The sequence below is a fragment of the Bos indicus genome, chromosome X (assembly GCF_029378745.1).
Source record: "Bos indicus isolate NIAB-ARS_2022 breed Sahiwal x Tharparkar chromosome X, NIAB-ARS_B.indTharparkar_mat_pri_1.0, whole genome shotgun sequence".
Classification (NCBI taxonomy): domain Eukaryota; kingdom Metazoa; phylum Chordata; class Mammalia; order Artiodactyla; family Bovidae; genus Bos; species Bos indicus.
The window spans coordinates 5,117,682-5,139,168 of record NC_091789.1 but is presented as its reverse complement, the minus strand read 5'-3'; the positions used below and the strand labels follow the sequence as shown (position 1 = coordinate 5,139,168).

The 21,487-nt window shown below is 39.1% G+C and overlaps 1 protein-coding gene across 6 annotated transcripts; it reads right to left on the bottom strand.

Moving 5' to 3' along the window:
* Nucleotides 1-11,941: 11,941 nt before the first annotated feature.
* Nucleotides 11,942-20,598, bottom strand: MCTS1 (MCTS1 re-initiation and release factor). Of its 6 annotated transcripts, XM_070784697.1 has the most exons (8): nt 20,422-20,598; nt 19,483-19,763; nt 18,839-18,943; nt 18,138-18,329; nt 17,505-17,602; nt 15,721-15,854; nt 13,696-13,763; nt 11,942-12,157 (listed from the first exon to the last, which is right to left on the bottom strand). In XM_070784697.1, exons 3-8 carry the CDS (start codon nt 18,850-18,852, stop codon nt 12,076-12,078), a joined length of 588 nt encoding a protein of 195 aa, XP_070640798.1. In that variant the 5' UTR covers nt 18,853-18,943; nt 19,483-19,763; nt 20,422-20,598; the 3' UTR covers nt 11,942-12,075. The 6 variants fall into 6 exon arrangements, with proteins under 6 accessions (XP_070640798.1, XP_019811852.2, XP_070640800.1 ...); XM_019956293.2 differs by lacking the exon at nt 20,422-20,598 and having other exon boundaries at nt 19,483-20,160; XM_070784699.1 differs by lacking the exon at nt 20,422-20,598 and having other exon boundaries at nt 18,138-18,290; nt 19,483-20,160.
* Between the last annotated feature and the right edge of the window lie 889 nt (nt 20,599-21,487).

The window sequence follows — 21,487 nt, the reverse complement described above, 5'->3', positions numbered from 1 at the left end:
TCACAGTCGTGTCCAACTCTTTGCAACCCCATGGACTGTAGCCCACCAGGCTCCTCTGTCCATGGAATTCTCCAGGCAAGAATACTGGAGTGGGTTGCCATGCCCTTCTCCAGGGAAGCCCCTTTAAATCTCCTTTAAAGAACTCCTTTTGGTAGTCTGGCAGTTTCATTTACCTGGGTTGAATCTGCCCTGGTTTTTGTTTACCTGTTCAAATTTTGAGATTTTTTTTTTGCATGTTCTTGATTGTATCGTATGTTGATTGCACCTGTTTGGTGTGGAGGCCTTAACCTCACCATTCACCTCGGATTACTATGCCATTTGCCTGATTTCAGTGGCTACCTAGAAGCCTTAAGGATGGTAGATACAATAACTTCTGTCTTCATAAATTTGTGAAATACTTGGAGCTGATTTGCCCTCTTATTAGGCCTGCACATGCCATGTAAGTCAGATCCATAAGCCTCCACAGGGTGCGAGACCATGACATTTTAGAGATCAATTTTTCTTGTAACTGGCCTCATGATGTTAATAGTCTACCACAGCTTTTGTAAGCCAGAAAGAGAATTTCCTTAAGAAGGCCTTGGGCTACAAATTATCAATCATCAGAGTAGTGTGTAAAACCCTTTGTTTTAATTTGTACGATCTTCCTCATTGGGACTCTTGGTTAAGATGAAAGGTTATTAATTTAGAAAAGTAATAAATCAAGCACCCTAATATGTGGTCTCAGATGTAATTACTACAAACCAAATCATATTCAGTGAGTATAATGATGCACAGTATCTCACTGAGTGTGACACCCAGTTTACAAGTATCACCTTGCCCCCAACACCAATATATTAAAATTTTTTCTAGTGTATTATCACCTTCAATTACATTCGGGTATCAAAATATTGTTGAAATAAATATATTAGAGAATGCATTCCATTGTTTGATTTCCTAGTGGGTACTAAGGTAACAATTGCTTTTTAAACCAAATTGATGCTCTTGATTGTATTTTTATACGAGTATTCCTTTATAAAAGGGACTTTTCCTGGTAGCTCGGCTGGTAAAGAATCCACCTGCAATGCAGAAGACCCTGGTTCAATTCCTAGGTTGGGAAGATCTGCTGGAGAAGGGATAGGCTACCCACTCCAGTCTGCTTGGGCTTCCCTGGTAGCTCAGCTAGTAAAGAATCCACCTGCAATGCGGGAGACCCGGGTTCAATCCCTGGGTTGGGAAGATCCCCTGGAGAAGGGAATGGCTACCCACTCCAGTATTCTGGCCTGGAGAATTCCTTTATAAAATGTTAGTTGTCTTAAATAATATACTGTCTCTTTGAACATATTTGTACCTAGTCTTGTAGATAAAACGAATCAGTAACACAGAAAATTGTGCTATAGAGGTCATGGTACAGATTTGATCATGCATTCAGTAGTCAAAAACTGTAACCCTAACTACAGTCTTATTGGGAAGAGAGTTGGGAAGAATGGACATCTAATGAGAATTGATCGTGATTGTGAATATATTTTACATATGGCTGGCTAATGCCTACTATATTGGACAACACAGGTCTAAACCAGTTCCCCAAGTGTGAGACCCACTGGCTGAATGTAAATGAGAGAAAACTAAGTTTCTTCTAAAAGTTATATTTATCTTTCTGGTTTTCTTGAATGCAGTGGAAACTGCACCTTGACTTTAATTAGGCCCCAGGCCATCTCCTTGCACAAGTTCAGTCACTAGACCTTCTTTTTCAAAACACTGGATTTGGAGCAAAATATAGATTAGATCTCTCGGCTTTTTTCTTCATGTAGCTAGAAGATTGCTTGTGTATCAAATCTGATTTATAATGCCCAGATTTTTCTGTAATGCATTTAAACAAACCCATCTATTGGGCTTAAAGCAGGGAACACCTATATTAGAAAAGTTACTGAAAGCACAGTTTAGTAATGATGTACCACTAATTTTCTACTCGTTTAAAATGTTCTGTTCCTTTTAGTGCCAGCTCACTTGGATTGATGCATTCGCTGCATGTCTGAGTGGATATGTGAAGAGCCTGTTTGTAGTAGTTTAGCTTTCTTTTGGCATAGAAAAAAAATTCAGAAATTTTTGCCAACTTTCCCACAAAGGAATCCCCAAAGTCTAATGAAAGAATAATAACTCAATTCCAATATAATCAAAGGTAAAATACTGTATTCAAAGGATAATGGAGGAAATGACTTATTTAGAAAGTATGAAATGGTGAAATGAAATGATGGTGTGTATCTGGGGTCTCTAGCATAATAGAAAAGTCCACTTTTATTAGTGTGGAATCTATACGCTATACTATTCCTTGCATATATTGAATACCCATTAGCTCAACACTAGACCTGGTTATTTTGTGGAAAGCAAAAAGGCCCAAACACATGATTCATACAGGCAGTCAAACAATCATTTCATATAAGCTTTGCATGAGCAATAAAACAAGCCATTGTTTACTATTAGAATATGGTGGTCCCCTTTTCCTTAAAAATCATTTTGATAAGTGCCGTTTCTCTTAACCCACATAATCCCCATTTCTTTGATAACTTTCACTGATTCTGTGCAAGAATGGCCATGCTGGTTTTGCCATTGCTTTGGCAATTTAGTGAAAGACCTGGGAGGAAGAGCAGGGCCTAAAAATAAAACTAAGATTTTCTATGAATGGATGGATGGATGGAGTGAGAAGCTGCATGTGTTCACTTGTGTCTGACTCTTTGTGACCCCATGGACTGTAGCCTTCCAGGCTTCTCTGTCCATGGGGTTCTCCGGGCAAGAATACTGGAGTGGGTGGCCATCCCCTTCAGGGATCTTTCCGACCTAGGGATTGAACCCAGGTCTCCTCTGGTGGCTCAGCTGGTGTAGAATACACCTGCAATGCAGGAGACCTGGGTTCGATCCCTGGGTTGGGAAGATCCCCTAGAGAAGGGAAAGACTACCCACTCCAGTATTCTGGCCTGGAGAATTGGACTGTATAGTCCATGGGGTGGCAAAGAGTTGGACACCACTGAGCGACTTTCACTTCACTTCTGCACTGCAGGCAAATTCTTTACCACTGAGCCACCAGGGAAGTACAGGAGTGAGGAAGGATGCCCTTAATTATGTGACAGGCTTACATTTGGAAAAAAAAGTAAGCAGTGCTTCTAATGAATGAGTGATAAGAGACATATACAAAGGTACTCAAAGTGTAGAATGGGGATGTTTTAATAGTCAAAACACCAGGCCCATACCATCATGAGGAAAAAGTGGTCCTAACTTGGGGCTTCCCTGGTGGCAGTAAAGAATCCGCCTGCAATGCAGGAGACCTGGGTTTGATCCCTGGGTCAGGAAGATCCCCTGGAGAAGGAAATGGCAACCCACTCCAGTATTCTTGCCTGGAGAATTCCATAGACAGAGGAACCTGGCTGGCTACAGTCCAGTCCTAACTTGATGGAAGACTATTTTTTTTAATTTTTATTGACGAAGAGTTGATTCACTATGTTGTGTTAGTTTCAGCGTACAGCAAAGTGAGTCAGTTACACGTATACATATATCCATTCTTTTAGATTATTTTCGCACATAGGTTATTACAGAGTATTGAGTAGAGTTTCCTGTGCTATACAGTAGGTCCTTATTAGTGTACATAGTAGTGTGTATATGTCAATCGCAATCTCCCAATTTATCCCTCCCACTGATGGAAGACTTTAAATACTGGCGCTGAGAGTCTTCTTTTCCCTATTTACCGCTCTAAGGTATTCACCTCTAGAAGGAAACTTCAAGGAACACTGCCCATTCTCCATCCCAGTGCCATCCAATAGAAATGAAAGCCACATGTGTAGTTTAAAAATTTCCACTAATATTAGCCACATTTAAAAAGGTGAAATTACTTTTAATATTATATTTTATTTAACCCAATATATCTAAAATATTGTCATTTCAATGTATAAGTGACAGAAAAATGGGATACTTTACAGTATTTTATTAAGTCTTTGAAACCCAGTGTGTATTTTACAGTTACAACACGGGTCTAACCAATTCCAGAAGTGTGAGACAACATCCCACCCTGGGGCTGACATGTGAATGGAGAAAACTTGAAGTTTCTTCTTAAAGAGCTGTTTATTTTTTTGTCTTGAATGCTATGGAAATTACAACCTGACTTTTAGCAGGCCCCAGGTCATCTCCTTGTACCAGTTCCATTACTGGATCTTCCTTCTCACAAGGAAGTATCACTGAATACTCCTTCTCTAAATTAACTCTTCCCTGGTGGCTCAGACGGTAAAGCGTCTGCCTATAATGCAGGAGACCCGGCTTCAGTCCTTGGGTTGGGAAGATCTCCTGGAGTAGGAAATGGCAACCCACTCCAGTATTCTTGCCTGCAAAATCCCATGGATGGAGGAGCCTGGTAGGCTACAGTCCATGGGGTTGCAAAGAGTCAGACATGACCGAGCGACCATGTCTTTCACTTCACTTCACTTCTCAAAATTAACTCAGTAGATCTGGAGTGAAATATAGATTAGACCACTCAGCCTTTTCCCTTATATTGTTGCTGTTATTTAGTGGTTTCAGTCGTGTCCAACTCTTTTGTGACCCCAGGGACTGTAGCCCATTAGGCTCCTTGTCCATGGGATTCTCCAGGCAAGAATACTGGAGTGGGGTGCTGTGCCCTCCTCCAGGGGAAATTCTTGACCCAGGACTGTAGCCCATGACTGTAGCCATGTCTCCTGCTTTTAGGGAGATTCTTTTTTTTTAAGTATGTATTTATTTATGGCTGTGCTGGGTCTTTGTTGCTGCTTGTGGGCTTACTCTAGTTTTGGCGAGAGAGGGCTACTCTCTAGCTGTGGTACCCCGGCTTCTCACTCCAGTGGCTTCTCTTGTGGCAGAGCGTGGCTCTAGGGTGCAAAGTAGTTATAGCACCCAGGCTTCGTTGCCCTTAGGCCTGTGAGATCTCATATCAGGAATCAACCCATGTCCCCTGGATTCTAAGGTGGATTCTTAATATTCTTAATCACTGGACCACCAGGGAAGCCCCTGCAGGCAGATTCTTTACTATCTTAGCCACCCAGGCTTGGCAGCCACCTACTGTTACCTCATTCTAATCCTACTCATATTTTCCCACTGTGGTATACAGGCTCGGCCAACTTACACTTATCTCCAGTAGCCCATAAACAAAGATGGCGATGCAACTGAGGGCCAAGACTAACATTTTATGAAATATGAGGGGAGATTTTCTGAAAAACAGGCTTAGCAATCAAGTTGAAATTAGGTTCAAATCCCAACTCTGCCATTTATTAGCAATGTGTCCTCAGGAAAGTTAACCCTTGTTTCCTCGTTTGCAAAATGAGAATTAAAATCTACCTCATGGAGGGACTTCCCTGGTAGGTCCAGTCGCTAAGACTCTGTTCCCAATGCAGGGGGCCCAGGTTCAATCCCTGGTCGGGGAACTAGATCCCACATGCCACGACTAAAGATCCTGTGTGGCACAACTAAGACCTGGCACAGTCAAATAAATCTATAAAAATAAATAAAATCTACCTCATGGAGCAGTCATAAAGATTAAGCAAGATATATAAATAGAGCTTATATATACAGTAGGTACTCAAGTAATGTTATTTCCCTTTCCCTCTGGCCCATTTGAACAAGTTTAACTAGCACTTTACACAGTTAAATATGTATCAATCCTTTTTATTAAGTATCTTTCTGGTAAAATATTAAAATATTGATGTGAATAACAGCTGGTACTGAATATTCAAAGTCACAAGGGAACTCCTTCATTAATAGTTCTAAGATAACATCTATACACTGAATCTGTGCCATGCAATAAAATAGCTCTTCCTTGAGCAGCTTTTTAATAAAGTAAATATTTTTTAAGGAGAAAATTGGAAGTTCCTTTTAAGAACATTAACCTAATACATGTTCCCCTTTCACAGCAAATTAGACATTATTGGAGCCAAAATTACCCAAATCAATATGATTTCTATCTCCTCACACTTTAATCAAGATACTTCTCTCTCTTTGTCTCTTTTGTTTTAGTTTTTTGACCATGAGGCACGTAGGATCTTAGCTCCCCAAGGGGATCAAACCACCCCCCAACACTAGAAGGCGGAGTCCTGACCACTGGACCGCCAGGGAAGATGCTTCTCTATATTAAAAAAAAAAAAAAAAAAACTACTGCTTTAGTAAGACTCTTCCATCCACAGTAAAAGCATCTGGGCAGTTGGTACTTGAAAGAGAAATGGATTTGACAATACCAAGAAGCTCATGAGGCCATGTGCCTTCTCTCAGACCTCTGCATTTGGGAGCAAGAAAGCAGAATTACTTTGTGGACTCCTTTAAAAACATTTTACAAAATATAAGATTTTTTACCCTGTAAAACATAAAATAAGTGCAGTGTAAGCTTACAAGTTTTTATGACAGTTTAGCCCCTACTATTTTTGAAGCAGAATAAAGCATTGCCAGCCATAAATTATCTTCCAGTCATGTGCTTTTTTGAAAGCTATTTAGGAGATAGAGGTTAATTTGATGGATTAGAGACTGCTGTTATCCCACTAAATGAAAATGTTTGTACTCTATATTCAAATACAGTTCAGTTGAGCTTTTTATAGGACTTTAGTTTCCTGACCAGGGACTGAACTCGTGCCCTCTGCAATGGAAGCATGGAGTCCTAGCCATTGGACCAATAGGGAATTCCAAGGTTGAACTCTCTTAAACCCAAAATGCTTACATAAGCAAACTTTACAAAGACTGTAGTCATGCAAAAGCATACTTTTTCCTCATCCTGGATAAGCCAACTCTCTAAGAAAGCTGTCCACAGCCTACAGGGCAAAAAAGACCCCTCAGTCAGTAAAAAGACCCCTCAGTCAGTAAAGAATCTGCCTACAATGCAGGAGACCTGGGTTCAATTCCTGGGTCAGGAAGATCCCCTGGAGAAGGAAATGGCAACCCACTCCAGTATTCTTGCCTGGAGAATCAGATGGACAGAGGAGCCTGGCAGGCTACAGTCCATGGGGTTGCAAGAGTCAGACTCAACTTAGCGACTAAACCACCACCACCCATCCTCCTCACCCTGCCCAATTTAATCCAGATGCTTAAGTGAACAGTGAATTTTGGCTTTAAAAAATGAATTCTGGATGGGGCAGCAGTAGAACTAATGAGAACAGTATCCAGATTAACAAGTACATACAAAATCTTTCAGATGATGAAAAACTAAAAATCTGTTAAAACATCAATATGATAAGACAGACATTCCATGCCTCACAGATAGGGAAACAAAAGTAGAAGTTAAGTGCATGCAGCTTTTAAAAGTTGTCTTGGGACTTCCCTGGTGGTCCAGTGGTTAAGAATCCACCTTCCAATGTGGGATGTGGGTTCAATCCCTGGGCAGGGAACTAAGAGCCCACATGCTGCAGAGCAACTAAGCCTGCACATTGCAGCTACTGAGCCCGCGTGCTCTGGAGCCCATGTGCCACAATGGGAGTCGACATGCTGCAGCACAAGGTCCCAGGTGACACAAGGAAGATCTCACGTGCCACAACTAAGACCTGACACAGCCAAATAAATGAATAAATATAAACAATTATTGCACTAATCCTTTTATTTCTCAAAATGTTCAGGGACAAAATTTGGTGTACTTTAACTTTTCACTCCAAGAGGCAAATCTTTAATAGTACAATTAGTTTGGATGTTTTTATCTATTTTTCCTCCCCATGACCTGTTCTAATGAACATGATATTATTGGTAGAAATTCCTGTGAATCATCTCCACGTCCTTTTCCATATATAAATTATATTCTCCAGGAAGCCAGCTCCTACACCAACTGACCAACCAGCCTGATAGTCTCAACATAGATTTTAAAACTGGTTTTCAATCCTGTTCATTCACTCCTGTTCTGGTGGAGTTGTAGTCCTTTACAAGTACTTAATTAGTTTTAATATAATATTAGATAAATTATCATTATAGTTCATTATATCTACTCATGCTTTTACCTGCTATAAAACAAAGCATAATAAAGTATACACATGATGCATAAAAATAGAATACAAATATACATTTCCATGCATCAATCTCCACGTTGACAGGCAAGATTTCTTTAGGAGTATTGCTGAGAGACTAGGATATTAAGAATATAATTATATTTAGTGTAATTTTTACTGCCTTAATACAATTAATGACATACTAAACGTAAGCGTTCTGAAGGGCTTTCAAAATATATTTTAATGGCCTAAGTCTTACAGGTTATTGAATAACTCAGTAAATTTCTGATTGCTTGAGACCTCAAAAGTGATGGTTATATTTGACACAGGATGCATACATACATTTTCTGTTTTTTCTCTCATCATAAGTCAGTTTCAGTAGATGTTCCTTTAGAAATTGGAACATTTTGAGTTTCCTGAAGAGCCTTGAGAAATGTATTCTCAAAATTAATGAACCTAGATAAACAAAGTTAAAATATTTACCACATTTTGTTTGGGCATACATTCATTTCATATTCCCATTAATATATAATTGCTACATAATTAATAGTCTCATGAACAACAAAAGGGTGAAATACTTATTATAATGAAATACCTCTGTAACCTCTGTAAATTTAGTCATTTACCATTCTTATATCTTCTGAAGTACTTTGCTTAGAGATACTGTATCCTTGGTAGCTGATTTGTATGTGCAGGGGGAACTGGGCTGGATATAATCATTATTTAACAAATGCCATCTGACTTTATGTTTGGGGACTATCAAATCTCTCCAATTGGAAATGTTCATGGCTGTCCTTTAGCTAAATCCAGCTGCTTGTTTTGAGTCCAGAACATTAAGAAAAGGAAAAATGCAGCTGCCAACCGAGCACCACCAAACCATTATAATAGTCTGCTAGAAGAGGGCTGACCAGGTCTATGGCAAAATGAGACAACCATCTGAGTTGGAATGCTGAACTGTTGCAACTCCAAGACACCTGGATTTTTTTAACCTCATATTGGATACAATCTAAGGAATATGTTTATATTTGGTTCATGTATAATTTATAAGTTTTGATGACTGAAATTGGAAATGTATTAGTAACTTCCTACTAGCTTTATAAATTGGTACTGGGCTGTCACCATTACTCAGATTTTTAAAAATGTAACTTTACTCACTAGCCTTGAAGCTCCTTAAGGGCAAGGGCAACTTGTCTATTATTCATCTTTGTGCCACACACCTAGAACCTAGTGGATATTCAATAAATGTCCAGTGAGCTGAACTGACCTTGGCTGAGGAAAAGTACACAAAAATGACTAGACTGTAGGTTGCCTGACACAAAAGTAATTATCAAACTAAAAGTGAACTGAAGCCACATTACACATGAGAAAACAGGCTCTCCCCATATTCCTACTCTCAGGAATGTGGGTAAACTGTTTTCTTTATGCACAGTGCATCAAGAGGTTGATATACCTGCTAGTTCAACCTCTTTGAATCGGTTCACTAGGCTCCCACCTGTGGAATCACACCCCCGATTAACTCCATGACCTGAGGCCTCAGACCCGGGGAAAGTAGGAAAGGTACATATTTAGCCCACATCACCAAGGCAACAAAGTCAATGTACCTGAACAGAGTAGAAAAACAAGCACAGATGATGTTGAATATTTTAAAAGTGTTCCCGACACCCACTGTAACCGTGGTCTGAAACATGGATCAATTATTTCTGAAACCTCACAATTAAAACTTCTCTAATATGTGTGTGTGCTTTGTTTTTCATCACTAACACTCCATAGGCAATTTTAGTCAATTAACATTATCTTAGTACCAAGAATAAAGATTCAAAGTTTGGTTTTGACATAAATAACTTATTTTCTTTTTAAGCATATAAGGAACTATAGACCTCAAATAGGCTGCCTGTCTCCCAAATGGGGAGACGTCTGAATTTGAAACTAGTAAGTCAGCATGAAATGAGACTATCTGTTGAAGAAACCTACCCTGAAAATTCATTTATAATTATGCCACTGATTAGATTATTTACACTTTTATCCACCAGGAATAAATAATAAAATATTAAAAATATAGCAAGTTGTAGAATATAACTGTCATAACAAAGGTCAATACATAGGACTTAAAAAGGATATAGGAAGAAAAATATCAGGGCACCTCTATGGGCTAAGAAAGAAAAGATTTTGGCAGTCATAAGCATTCTAATTAATGATGAAGGAGGAAAAATTCTCCAAGCCCTACCCCAGCCCAGATGAAAGACTCCCCCAAATTATCAACCTTCCTTTACTCTAATCCATCTTCACCAAGAAACCGCCTGTTTACTAACTGTTTACCCTAAGCAGACTTACTACTATAAATTAATACACTTACATTCTAACATGGGATTCGCCAAGTCTTACAGGTTTTGTGGGAAATAGTTTCTCAGTCTGAGTCAGACCCTGGATCTGTACCCTTCACCTACGTTGTGAAAGCCCAGCTGCAACAGCCAGCCCAATGGTATCTCTCTTTTTACTATCCACCCTCACCTTTCTCACCAACTTCTAACTGTAACACAGGTCACCACAATCTTGTAAATGTCTGTATCCATCTGAAAAATAAAATCACATGTAGTATATTTGTCTACAACCAAATGAAGATGGCTGAAACATAGTATAACAGCAATGCTATTAGGAAGAAAGACCTGTTATCACTATATAAATTCACAGCTGCTGTTTAATTCTCAAAACAGCTTACTGTTCTTACTGAAGTAGGTTGATAGTCTTCACATGCCACTTATGATAAGAGATACACATTCTTTGGGGAATACAGTAGGGACTCAAATCTGGAAGTTCTGGGCATCTGTGGAGTATGATTTCACCCAGCTTCAAGAGACGGCATTAAATAAATTGAACCAAAATCTGATCAAGCCTATCTGTTTACGGGCTATATGAGGAATATAAAAACAAGTTAAATTACTTTACAGTGATACAATCAACAAAATCCAGAATGTGACAGGAAACTATAAGACAAAACAACTAGATTTCTTAAATAATTAAAGGGAAAACAAAAGAGGGGGAGCTTATAGCTTAAAAGAGACAAATAAATAGCAACCAAATGCAATATAAGAACCTTGGCAGATACCAACTTCAAGCAAACCAATGGTTAAAAAAAATAAAAAGAAACAATTAAGTCCATTTGTCATATATCTGAAGAAATAGCTAAATGTTTAGGTGTGATAATGATATTGTGGTTATATTTTTAAAAGAAAACATATCTTTTAAAAATACATATTAAAGAAACTATGGATGAAATGATATATCTGAGATTTGCTTCAAAATAATTGGGGAGTGCAGTGGGAGGGAGTGAGACAGAGACAAAACAATATTGGACATGAATTGAAGCTGGGTGATGGATTAGAAAATCCAATATACTATCTACCCATACTTTTCTATGCTCAGAATTTTCCATAATGAAAAGTTTAAAAATGGAAATAGCAACAAAAAAAACACACACAAAAGAGAAGGGGTACTTCTAGGTGCCCTTGGGTAATGGGATAAAAATCCAAGTTTAATATATACACTATAATGTGTAAAATATATAGCTAGTGAGAAGATACTGTATAGCACATAGAGCCCAGCCTGGTGCTCATGACAACCTAGAGGGGTGGGATGGGGGGAGGTGGGAGGGAGGCTCCAGAGGGAGGGGATTATGTATACTTATGGCTGATCCACACTGTTGTACAGCACAAATAAATACAACATTTTAAAGCAGTCATCCTCCAATTAAAAAAAATAAAATGTTTTAAAAAACCAGTCTAGCTCCAGCCCCATTAATTGGTCAGATTTTCTGAGGCATCAGCCATATACTAGCAAGTTCATTTACCAAGTCTTGCCCTTCATCTTGCATCATTAGCCTAAGAAAGGACATTAAGTTGTCTTAATTAAGTTTGGTTACTTACCAGCTACCTTTTAATGTCCAACTTTGTAACCCAAATTTAACTTAAGTTTAAGAAAAATTAAAATAATTTTTGAAGCTAACAGAATTTTAGCATCTGTTGAATTTATTCAGCATAACCACAGAGGTATTGTCTTCATGCTGTCACACATAAACACAAACACAGATACAGATACAGCACAATATCCATTTTTAGCCCAAGTGTATTTCTTCTGAGGCTCATTTATATGTCTTCATATGCCACAGCCCATCATTTAAATAATGGATATTTTCAATGCCAATTCCTTTGTTGACTTTCTCACTGCAGAAGGAATAAAGCACATAAACATGTTGTTAAGTACTTTTACAGCTTACTCATGGTAAATGTAATTCAGGGTGCATTGCTCTTTTTTGCAATTATTGAGCCATATATAGGGAATTTATTTATATTACACTAACATGATCATCTTGGAGAAGGCAATGGCACCCCACTCCAATACTCTTGCCTGGAAAATCCCATGGACAGAGGAGCCTGGTAGGCTGCAGTCCATGGGGTCGATAAGAGTCGGACATGACTGAGCGACTTCACTTTCACTTTTCACTTTCATGCATTGGAGAAGGAAATGGCAACCCACTCCAGTATTCTTGCCTGGAGAATCCCAGGGATGGGGGAGCCTGGTGGGCTGCCGTCTATGGGGTCGCACAGAGTCGGACACGACTGAATCGACTTAGCAGCAGCAGCAGCAGCAACATGATCATCTACATTAAAATACATTACTCTGCTGAAGTTCATTCATGTCTTAAAGAAATTCTAGTGATCTAACTAGTAGGATCACAGAAACAGAGTAATGATGTTGCCAGACCAGGAGAACATCAAAGTGTTATAATTAACCCTGAAACAAAAGTAATAGGAATAATTTGGTCATCAAATGAGTTCCAACATTTTTAAGTATATTGACTATATTTTGATAAACTGAAAGTGAAAGTCACTCAGTCATGTCCAACTCTTTGCTACACCATGGACTATGCGGTCCATGGAATTCTCCAGGCTAGAATACTGGAAAATATATATACTGGAAAAATACTGGATTGGGAAAGGGTAGTCTTTCCCTTCTCCAGGGGATCTTCCCAACCCAGGGATCAAACTCAGGTATCCTGCACTGCAAGCAGAGACTTTACCAGCTGAGCCACCAGGGAAGCCCATGTTTTGGTAATGTATCGCTAATATTTCCTTAATATTTTATGCCACCAGGTAAAAATACAAGATAAATACTGTGTGGCACTAAATTATGTCACTGTTTTTAAAAACTAGCAGCAAAATACCTTTCCCCACACCTAAGTGAAATCACACTAAATAAAAAAATTCCTAAAATACCACACACATACATATAATACAGCTGTGTTGGCACACAGGTTCTTTTCAGAGTGCTAAAGAAAGAATGCAATCTCAGAGAGGAAATAACTTTCAATGGCTTCCTAAGTCTTAGGAAAAATCAGAAATGAGGCTTCTGTGCATAAACATTTGTAAGACATGGTATGAACAAGAGCAAAGCTCACCTGTAACTCTGATTCCTCCTGCGTGTGCACTAAGTCACTACAGTTGTGTCCGACTCTCTGTGACCCTATGGACTTCTCTATCCCCAGGCTCCTCTATACATGGGATTCTCCAGGCAAGAATACTAGAGTGGGCTGCCATTTCCTTCTCTAGGGGATCTTCCCAACCCAGGGATCGAACCAGTGTCTCTTATGTCTAACCTGCATTGGTGGGCACGTTCTTTACCACTACTGCCATCTGGGAAGCCCCTTACTGCATAGGTTACCTATATCTGAAAAACTAAGGGGGACTAACAGGAGACTTACATATCTTCTGCAGACATCTTCATGACTCCAACACACAGAGCATGCTGTTTTCCTTCTGCCATGATTGCCTGAAAACACACAGCTAAGAAAACCATTTATCTATCAAAATACCTTCGAGGGGGGTGTCACATTACTGCTTAAGCCGCTGGGAACCCAACTTGCATTTTCACCTAGTCCATTAACTCCTTGAAGGCAAGGACCTAGCATCATTTATGGGCACACTGCAAATATTCAATAAATGCTAAATGAATGGAATCTAATAATCATTCTCAGGTTTTGGGTCAAATGCTAATACTATAACCCAATGCTAACAAAAGAAGGAGGAGAAGAAGAAAAAGAAATCATGCAAAAAAAGGAGATAACATTTTTTGCATAAAAATATTAAAAAGAAATAAATATCCATTGTTCTAGTGCTTTAATCACTAAATGGTGGTTTTATATAAAGGATACATTAAAACAATAACTATATCCCCTATCTATCTTTAAGAGCCCAATGTAACTTGCAATCTCTCCAGAACAAACAGAATGTTCTTGGTTCATTTGAAGTGTCTAAAGTGGTAAAGATTACAGTCCATATTTTCAAAGTTTCAAGTGTACACAACACCTCTCTGTACTAGTTTTGCAGCTTTCCAACAGTCTATAATTATTTCAAAATAAAAGTAATTTAAAAAGTAAAGGCCAGACACTAGGAAAATTTTCCATCTAGGGGAAACTCCAGAACTTTATAAACTTTAAAAACTTAGAGCAATCATAAACATAAAAGGATAACCTGTCCTCAGAGAATATTTTTCTCCATTGGTTTTCAATTCATTCATTCATTTCTTCAATGTTCCACAGATATTTGAACACCTATTACATGACCAGTATCTATGTCAATACAAGCTGTTCCTAAGATATACAACTTACATTACCCCTTAGATATAACTTCCACAAGAGAGGACACCCTCTTCTGAGCACTCTTAAACCCATTCCAATGGCTGTCCCATTCCAGTGATTTCCCACCAAATATGGTTCCTTTCCTCAACCTGAGGCAAATGGTCATTTTATCTATGACAAAACAGAAGATATCATCTTGTCCAGACTAGTTGACAAAAAACTAATCTAGAATATGGCTGAAACAACACCAGAGAAATGGAAGGAATGCAGAATTATTCAGCTATGTCATGAGTTGAATAGATTCTTAAGGGCTATCTCTGACGTCAACGTTTCTCTTTGAGAAAACATGTTCCGAGGCCCAAACAACCAAGTTAAAAATGAATTTTTAAATAAAAGTTAATAGGGACTTCAAAATAAAGCAATAGGAATGGCCAATGGTTCCTGCTGCTGCTGCTGCTGCTGCTGCTGCTGCTAAGTCACTTCAGTCATGTCCGACTCTGTGCGACCCCATAGACGGCAGCCCACCAGGCTCCCCTGTCCCTGGGATTCTCCAGGCAAGAACACTGGAGTGGGTTGCCATTTCCTTCTCCAATGCATGAAAGTGAAAAGTGAAAGTGAAGTCGCTCAGTCATGCCCGACTCTTAGCGACCCCATGGACTGCAGCCTACCAGACTCCTCTGTCCATGGGATTTTCCAGGCAAGAGTACTGGAGTGGGGTGCCATTGCCTTCTCTGGCCCATGGTTCCTACTAGTCACCAAAATTCCACCTGGTGCCTAAATTCTTTTCCCTTTTGAATGCTTTTTTCCCAGGATAATTCAAATGTAAAAGTAGCAAGATGATGTTCAAATAAGTGATCCAATCATATCATATACAACCTCTCTATTAATAATCAGGAGTTTTATACTGTGTCCCAAGTCTCATAACACTGGGCCCTAACACAGCTGAAATGCAGCTGGGACTCTTTTTATTACTTGTTCTCACTTAACTTCTAACACAAAATAATGTTGCTTCCCACATCTTCAAATGTAAGCAGAAAGATATAACAGTAACTTCCAAAAGATATATCTAATGCTCTCTTGGATGTTAGTTCTTTCAGTGATAACAAGAATACAATGAACACATTTTTCAACAGAGCCTGGGAAGGATACAACAATCGTATCTACTGCAGCAGGGTAAAGTTTAGCTCCGGGAGAAGTTAAACCTGGACACATTATATTTGCTCCACTGAGTACAAATTTGATGGCTCCTTTGTCAACCTGCTGATGTGGCAGGATAAAAGGATCTAGAAGAAAAGAAATACATTACACCCATTAATAAAACTAAAGACTCAACAGAAAAAGGCAAATGACATGAACAAATACTTCCCGAAATTACAGTACTTTGACAGATGAGAAATAAAACTGAAACACATTCCTTCACTTATCAAATTGGTATATATTTTTGAGAAAAGTAATTACCAGTGCTAGCAAGAATGTCAGAAAACTGGCATTCCCATTTACTGCTAAAAGGCTTATAAATAGGTACAGGCTTTCTTTAGGACTACTAGGCAATATGTACAAATAGCCTAAACTAAACTCTTTGATTTAGTAATTCTACTTCTAGGACCTTATCCTAAGAAATAAAGGAGGAATGCGCAATATATTTAGGTAGAAAGATGCTCATTATAGCACTAATATTTATATTAGAAATAAACTGGAATCAACCTAAATGTCCAACAATTAAGAGATAAATGACTTAAAGTATATCTATAATATCCGTATAATAGAACCATGTTTTTGGAGAATATGTAATACCTTGGGAAATATTCATAATATATGACAAGTGAAAAAAAAACAATAAAAATTGCCAAAAAGATCAGTGGTTGCTAAGGGTTGGAGGAGGGGAAGAGGTGGGAGGGGTGAGTAGGTAGAAAAGAGGGGATATTTAGGGCAGTGAAACTATTCTGTAAGATATTATAACAGTGGATACAGTGCCTGCTCAGTCACATCAGTCATGTCTGACTCTTTGTGACCCATGGACTGCAGCGACTTCACTTTTCACTTTCATGCACTGGAGAAGGAAATGGCAGCCCACTCCAGTGTTCTTGCCTGGAGAATCCCAGGGCCAGGGGAGCCTGGTGGGCTGCCGTCTATGGAATCAGAGTCGGACACGATTGAAGTGACTTAGCAGCAGCAGCAGTAACAAACATTATTTTGTTTCTTAACACCTGGCCTTGACACTACTAAGAACTGGGACTCCATGCTTTCTCTTATATAGAATTCTCTCTATGAAGCAAATCTGGGTACAGATGTAAAAGCCAATGTTTACAGCACTTATTACACGCTTTGTGAATGTGTATGTGTGTAATTATCTAACTGTTGTCTATTCTCCCCACTAGACTGTTAGCTTCCTAGGCACAGGGACCGTGTCTATCTTTGCTTCCTATCACATTCTCAATACCTAGCTCAGTGCCTGGCACAGAATAAGTTCAAAAACTATAAATATTTTTTGAATGAATGAATAAATGTTCTTTCTTGGGCTTTTGGAATGCATAATGAGAGAATATGCATTTTTCAGATTTACCACAAGACGGAGAAGGGGAAATCTTTTGAGTTTTATATTCCATATAACCTAGTACTAGTAAGTTAACTGTGGGAGTCCTGGTGGCTCAGAGGGTAAAGAGTTTGCCAGCAATGCAGGAGACCTGAGTTCGATCCCTGGGTCGGGAAGATCCCCTGGAGAAGAAAATGGCAACCCACTCCAGTATTCTTGTCTGGAAAATCCCATGGACAGAGAAGCCTGGCGGGCTACAGTCCATAGGGTTGCAGAGAGTCAAACACGATTCAGTGACTTCACTTTCACTTTTCTTTCAATAAGTTAACTACCAGAAGTCACTTTCAACTCCTTTGTGTCTTTTCATATCCCCAAATACATATTTTCTAACAAGACTTACATTTGTGAAGTAGTCTTAGGGTTGGATAAAAAGGCCCTTCTCTTTGTCTAAAAAATAGTAACTCTCCATTTACTGTAAGGATTTCTATATGTTCATGGCTGTAAAACAAACATCACAAAGTACCAAGTTAGATATTTTCTTTCAAAAATGAATATGCCAAACATCCTTTAAACAATGTATAATATGAAGTATGCATATATAGAAATACAGTAAGGTTTTTAAAAAAATTTTCAGTAAAGATCCAGGCCCAAAAAAACCCCCACAAAACACTACTTAAATTAACACCAGTCCAGTAGAGAAAAATATGATCTGCTACAATTTTATTTCACATTTTATTACATATTTTAATTTCCTTGGTAGATAATTAATAAAACAAATCTCTAAAGCACAAGCTGAAATAAATCTGACTCTGAATAAAAACATTTAATTAACTCTTTAATAAAACAATCAGTACACAATGCCGCATTTTTCACATAGAAAAGCATGTGAAAATATAAATATTGATGTTTTAGGGTTACTCATTTAGAGTAGATAAATAGTTAATATAAAGATAATCAGTTATTATGAGTGCAGTCTAATTATATTATATTCAGCTTCTCTGAGTTTTACATGGAAAAAAAAACAAAGACTTACCATCGCACTATTTTGACAGGATCTTTCTTAGGCATGATTTGATTAAGCCATGGTTCAATACCTGGAAACTGTTCTATCAATTGATTCTTAATACCCTTTATAACTGAGGTTTTCAACTGGATGCAATTGGACACATTTTCTTTTTCATCAAATCTGCCAAATGATTTTTGCAAGGAAAAACAAAAAGCATTTCTAAAAAAACATAACAGAATAGCTAAAGGTATTTTTTAAATTATTTACCTATTCCCAAGCAAATATTTAGATGTCTAAAATAATTATGGAAGAAATTGCTTTTTAAAATACAATTTCCCTTTTATTCTGTCCAGCACAAAACCAGTGTCTTAATACAATATTAAACTGTCATATACACACAATTAGCTGGAGGGGGGCAGGGAAGGGGAAAGGATATGAGGCATATATAACACAATAAACTGAAATCAGCTACACAAATGCCTTTCCTGGAAAATCTTACTCAGTTCTACCCAGAAAGAAACAGATTCCCACCTATAACAAAATCTGTGAAAAACAAAACAAAATGAAAATACCCTCAAGCATTAGGATACAAATGACCAACCCAAACATTAACACAGAAAAGCAGCCCCTCCTACGCTATGTAATCTGTTGAGATTTTTTTGAAGTAATAATGACGGTATTTAACATCCCTAATTATTTTTGCTCAAAATGTCATGCACAAAACCCACCTTCCTTTGCCCATGTTCCCCCTTTGCTTTTTGCGTCTACCAAATCTGCAAGGCAAAGCCACTAGGTACGTTGCAAAGAATTTTTTTCTTCCTCAACTGAATAGCCTATGGAGCAATCACGTTATTTTCAAGACAAGGTTAATCTGGCAGCTAGGCAATAGGTATGACAGTCCGCTAGCTTCCTGTCACCCAGACTCCTTCACTCCCATGACCCAGGAAGTCAAGCCTTCCCTTGTTCAGTTCCTAACTAGTAACCACATGGCAGAGAGAGCAGGGCTGTCCTCTTGCTAAAGAGGGCATGTCCCTAAATCACAGTGCAAGGATGTGATTGGTAGAATCCTAGGAATGGAGCTAGGACTGGGAAAGGGGGCAAATGAGAAAGAGGGGTAACGAGATAGAAAATGAGAGTGGGAGGACCCAACCTGATTGAAGATTAGGGGCGAAAAGCTTAAAAAAACGTTGCAAGCATAGTACTGAGACAGAGACATATAGTGTTGAAAGCATGGTACTACAGAAAAACCTTAAAGACTAAGGATGGCAGGGGTGGGGGAAAGAGAAAGAGAAGCTTTGCTCTTGTCCTCTTCCCCACCACCCACCCCCACCACCTTCGTGAGCAGCCGAGGGAGGCCACGGCATGTCCTTACTTCTTGAACATGATCCAAGGTGAAGGGGGCGACGATAGGGAAGGGCCCGGAGTGGGGAAGAAAAACTGAATTAGCAAGTGTCCGACAGATCCCCTTACAGGAGGAAGGCCGGCACTGACTGTCGGAACTGTTTTCTTTATCCGGAAAGGGAGACAGGCAGCTGCACTTTACGGTGTTCAGAGACAGTTCACTACTTCCGCTCCTCTAAACACGTCCGCGCTTTTGCTGGCCCTTTCTGGGTTACCGATCCCCATCCAGAGCCGGTAGCTGAAAGGGCGGGACTAGAAAAGGAAAACGAGATAGAGACATCATTCCAGTAGCAGAAAGAGAAGAACGGAGCACATGGGGCAATCAATCAAAGCCGTGGTTAAGGCCGGTGTGTCACTACGGGTTCCTCAAAGGGTCAAGATTCTTCCGAGTTTCATTGCTACCTGCTGTTTACTTTTTAGTGGGCAGGGGTTTTGTTCCCTGAAACAACCGAATGGATTGGTGCTTACCGACCAGCTTGAACCCGGGCAAACCGCTTGACATTATGTTAACGTACTCGTGGCCTTGCCAAATTTAGCAAATAAAAATACAGGACGCCTGTACAGGACATTTGGATTTCAGATAAATGATGAATACTTTTGGGGGTTTTTTTTTGTTTTTTGAGGTATAGCTATACCTCAAACATATTTAACACTAAAAAAAAAAAAAAAAAAAAAAACTTGCTATCTGAATTTAATTTGGCATCCTGTATTTTAATCTGGCAGCCGTGTTCACTGACCACAGTGAGGTGCCCCCAAAGAATTATTCACGAGGTTACTGTCCCCTGCCTCACCCTCATAGGAGTTGAGCTATAAACCTAAAGAGGTACCTCCCTTGAATGGTAGAATGGCCTCTAGGCGATCAATACTAGACTAATCTAATTGAAGAGATAACAGATTAAACACGTTTTACCTGTAATTTTAAAAAGGAGAGCAAATCAAGGGTTTTGATCAGCAGAGAAAGCATGCGTGCGTTAGCCGCTCAGCCGTGTCGACTCTGCGACCCCATGGACTGTAGCCCTCCGGGCTTCTCTTCCATGGAATTCTTCAAGCAAGAATACGGGAGTGGGTTGCCATTTTCTTCTCCAAGAGAAAGCATAGAAAAATACAAAACCTGAATAAGCACTACCCAGGCGGTGGGGTAGGGTGCATTGATCTGTAAAACAAATACAGCAGTCTCTTCCAGGAGCAAATACTCTGCTGGGGAAATGGACGCTTGGAGCAATCACAGCAAATAGCATTATGTGTTTGAATTGTACAACTAACAACTCACCTTGCCTTGATTCTATGGTAGCAACAATCTTCTGATTATAATTTAGCTTCCCATGAAGCTCTGCCCAGAAGGAACTCTGTTTTCAAATCATATCCACATGAACAACTGTAAATTAATAAATTGTCATTCGGTTTATAGCTCAGTTTCTTGTAAATGACTTTAGCATTAATCTGCTTTCCCAGCATTAGTCGACTCTTTAACATTGAAAATATTGTTTAGGAACATGCAAAACTGAAGCCCAGACCCCAGCTGTGGTTAGTGCTATACTGCTAACACTTCTTACAAAGTAGGAGAATATTACTGGCAACTCTCACATCATCCTAGAAGCCTGCCATGGAACAGCTAATACATCATAACAGCCATAAACAGTTACTATTAAGCAGTTTGAGGTGTGGGAAAGCAGATGTTTTGCATCCAATCTAAACATGGTAACACCATAGTAATAACAATGTATTCCACTAGCAAATAAATTTTAACTTGATGAACTCCCAAACTAAAAACTTCCCAGGTGGTGTTAGTGGTAAAGAACCCACCTGCTAATGCAGATTAGACATAAGAGACACCAGTTCCAACCATGGGTTGGAAGATCGCCTGGAGGAGGGCATGGCAGACCACTCCAGTATACTTGCCTGGAGAATCCCATGGACAGAGAAGCCTGGCGGGCTACAGTCCATGGGGTCACACAGAGTCGGACAGGACTGAAGCG

Excerpts from the sequence above, each read along its gene's own strand:
- MCTS1 (XM_070784697.1), bottom strand. Across the intron at positions 17,603-18,137 it reads CCTGTCAAAATAGTGCGATG|CCATGAACATATAGAAATCC; the intron begins GTAAGTCTTTGT and ends TTTGTTTTACAG. Across the intron at positions 12,158-13,695 it reads AAGATGTCTGCAGAAGATAT|TGAGAAAGTCAACAAAGGAA; the intron begins GTAAGTCTCCTG and ends TTCCTTCTGCAG.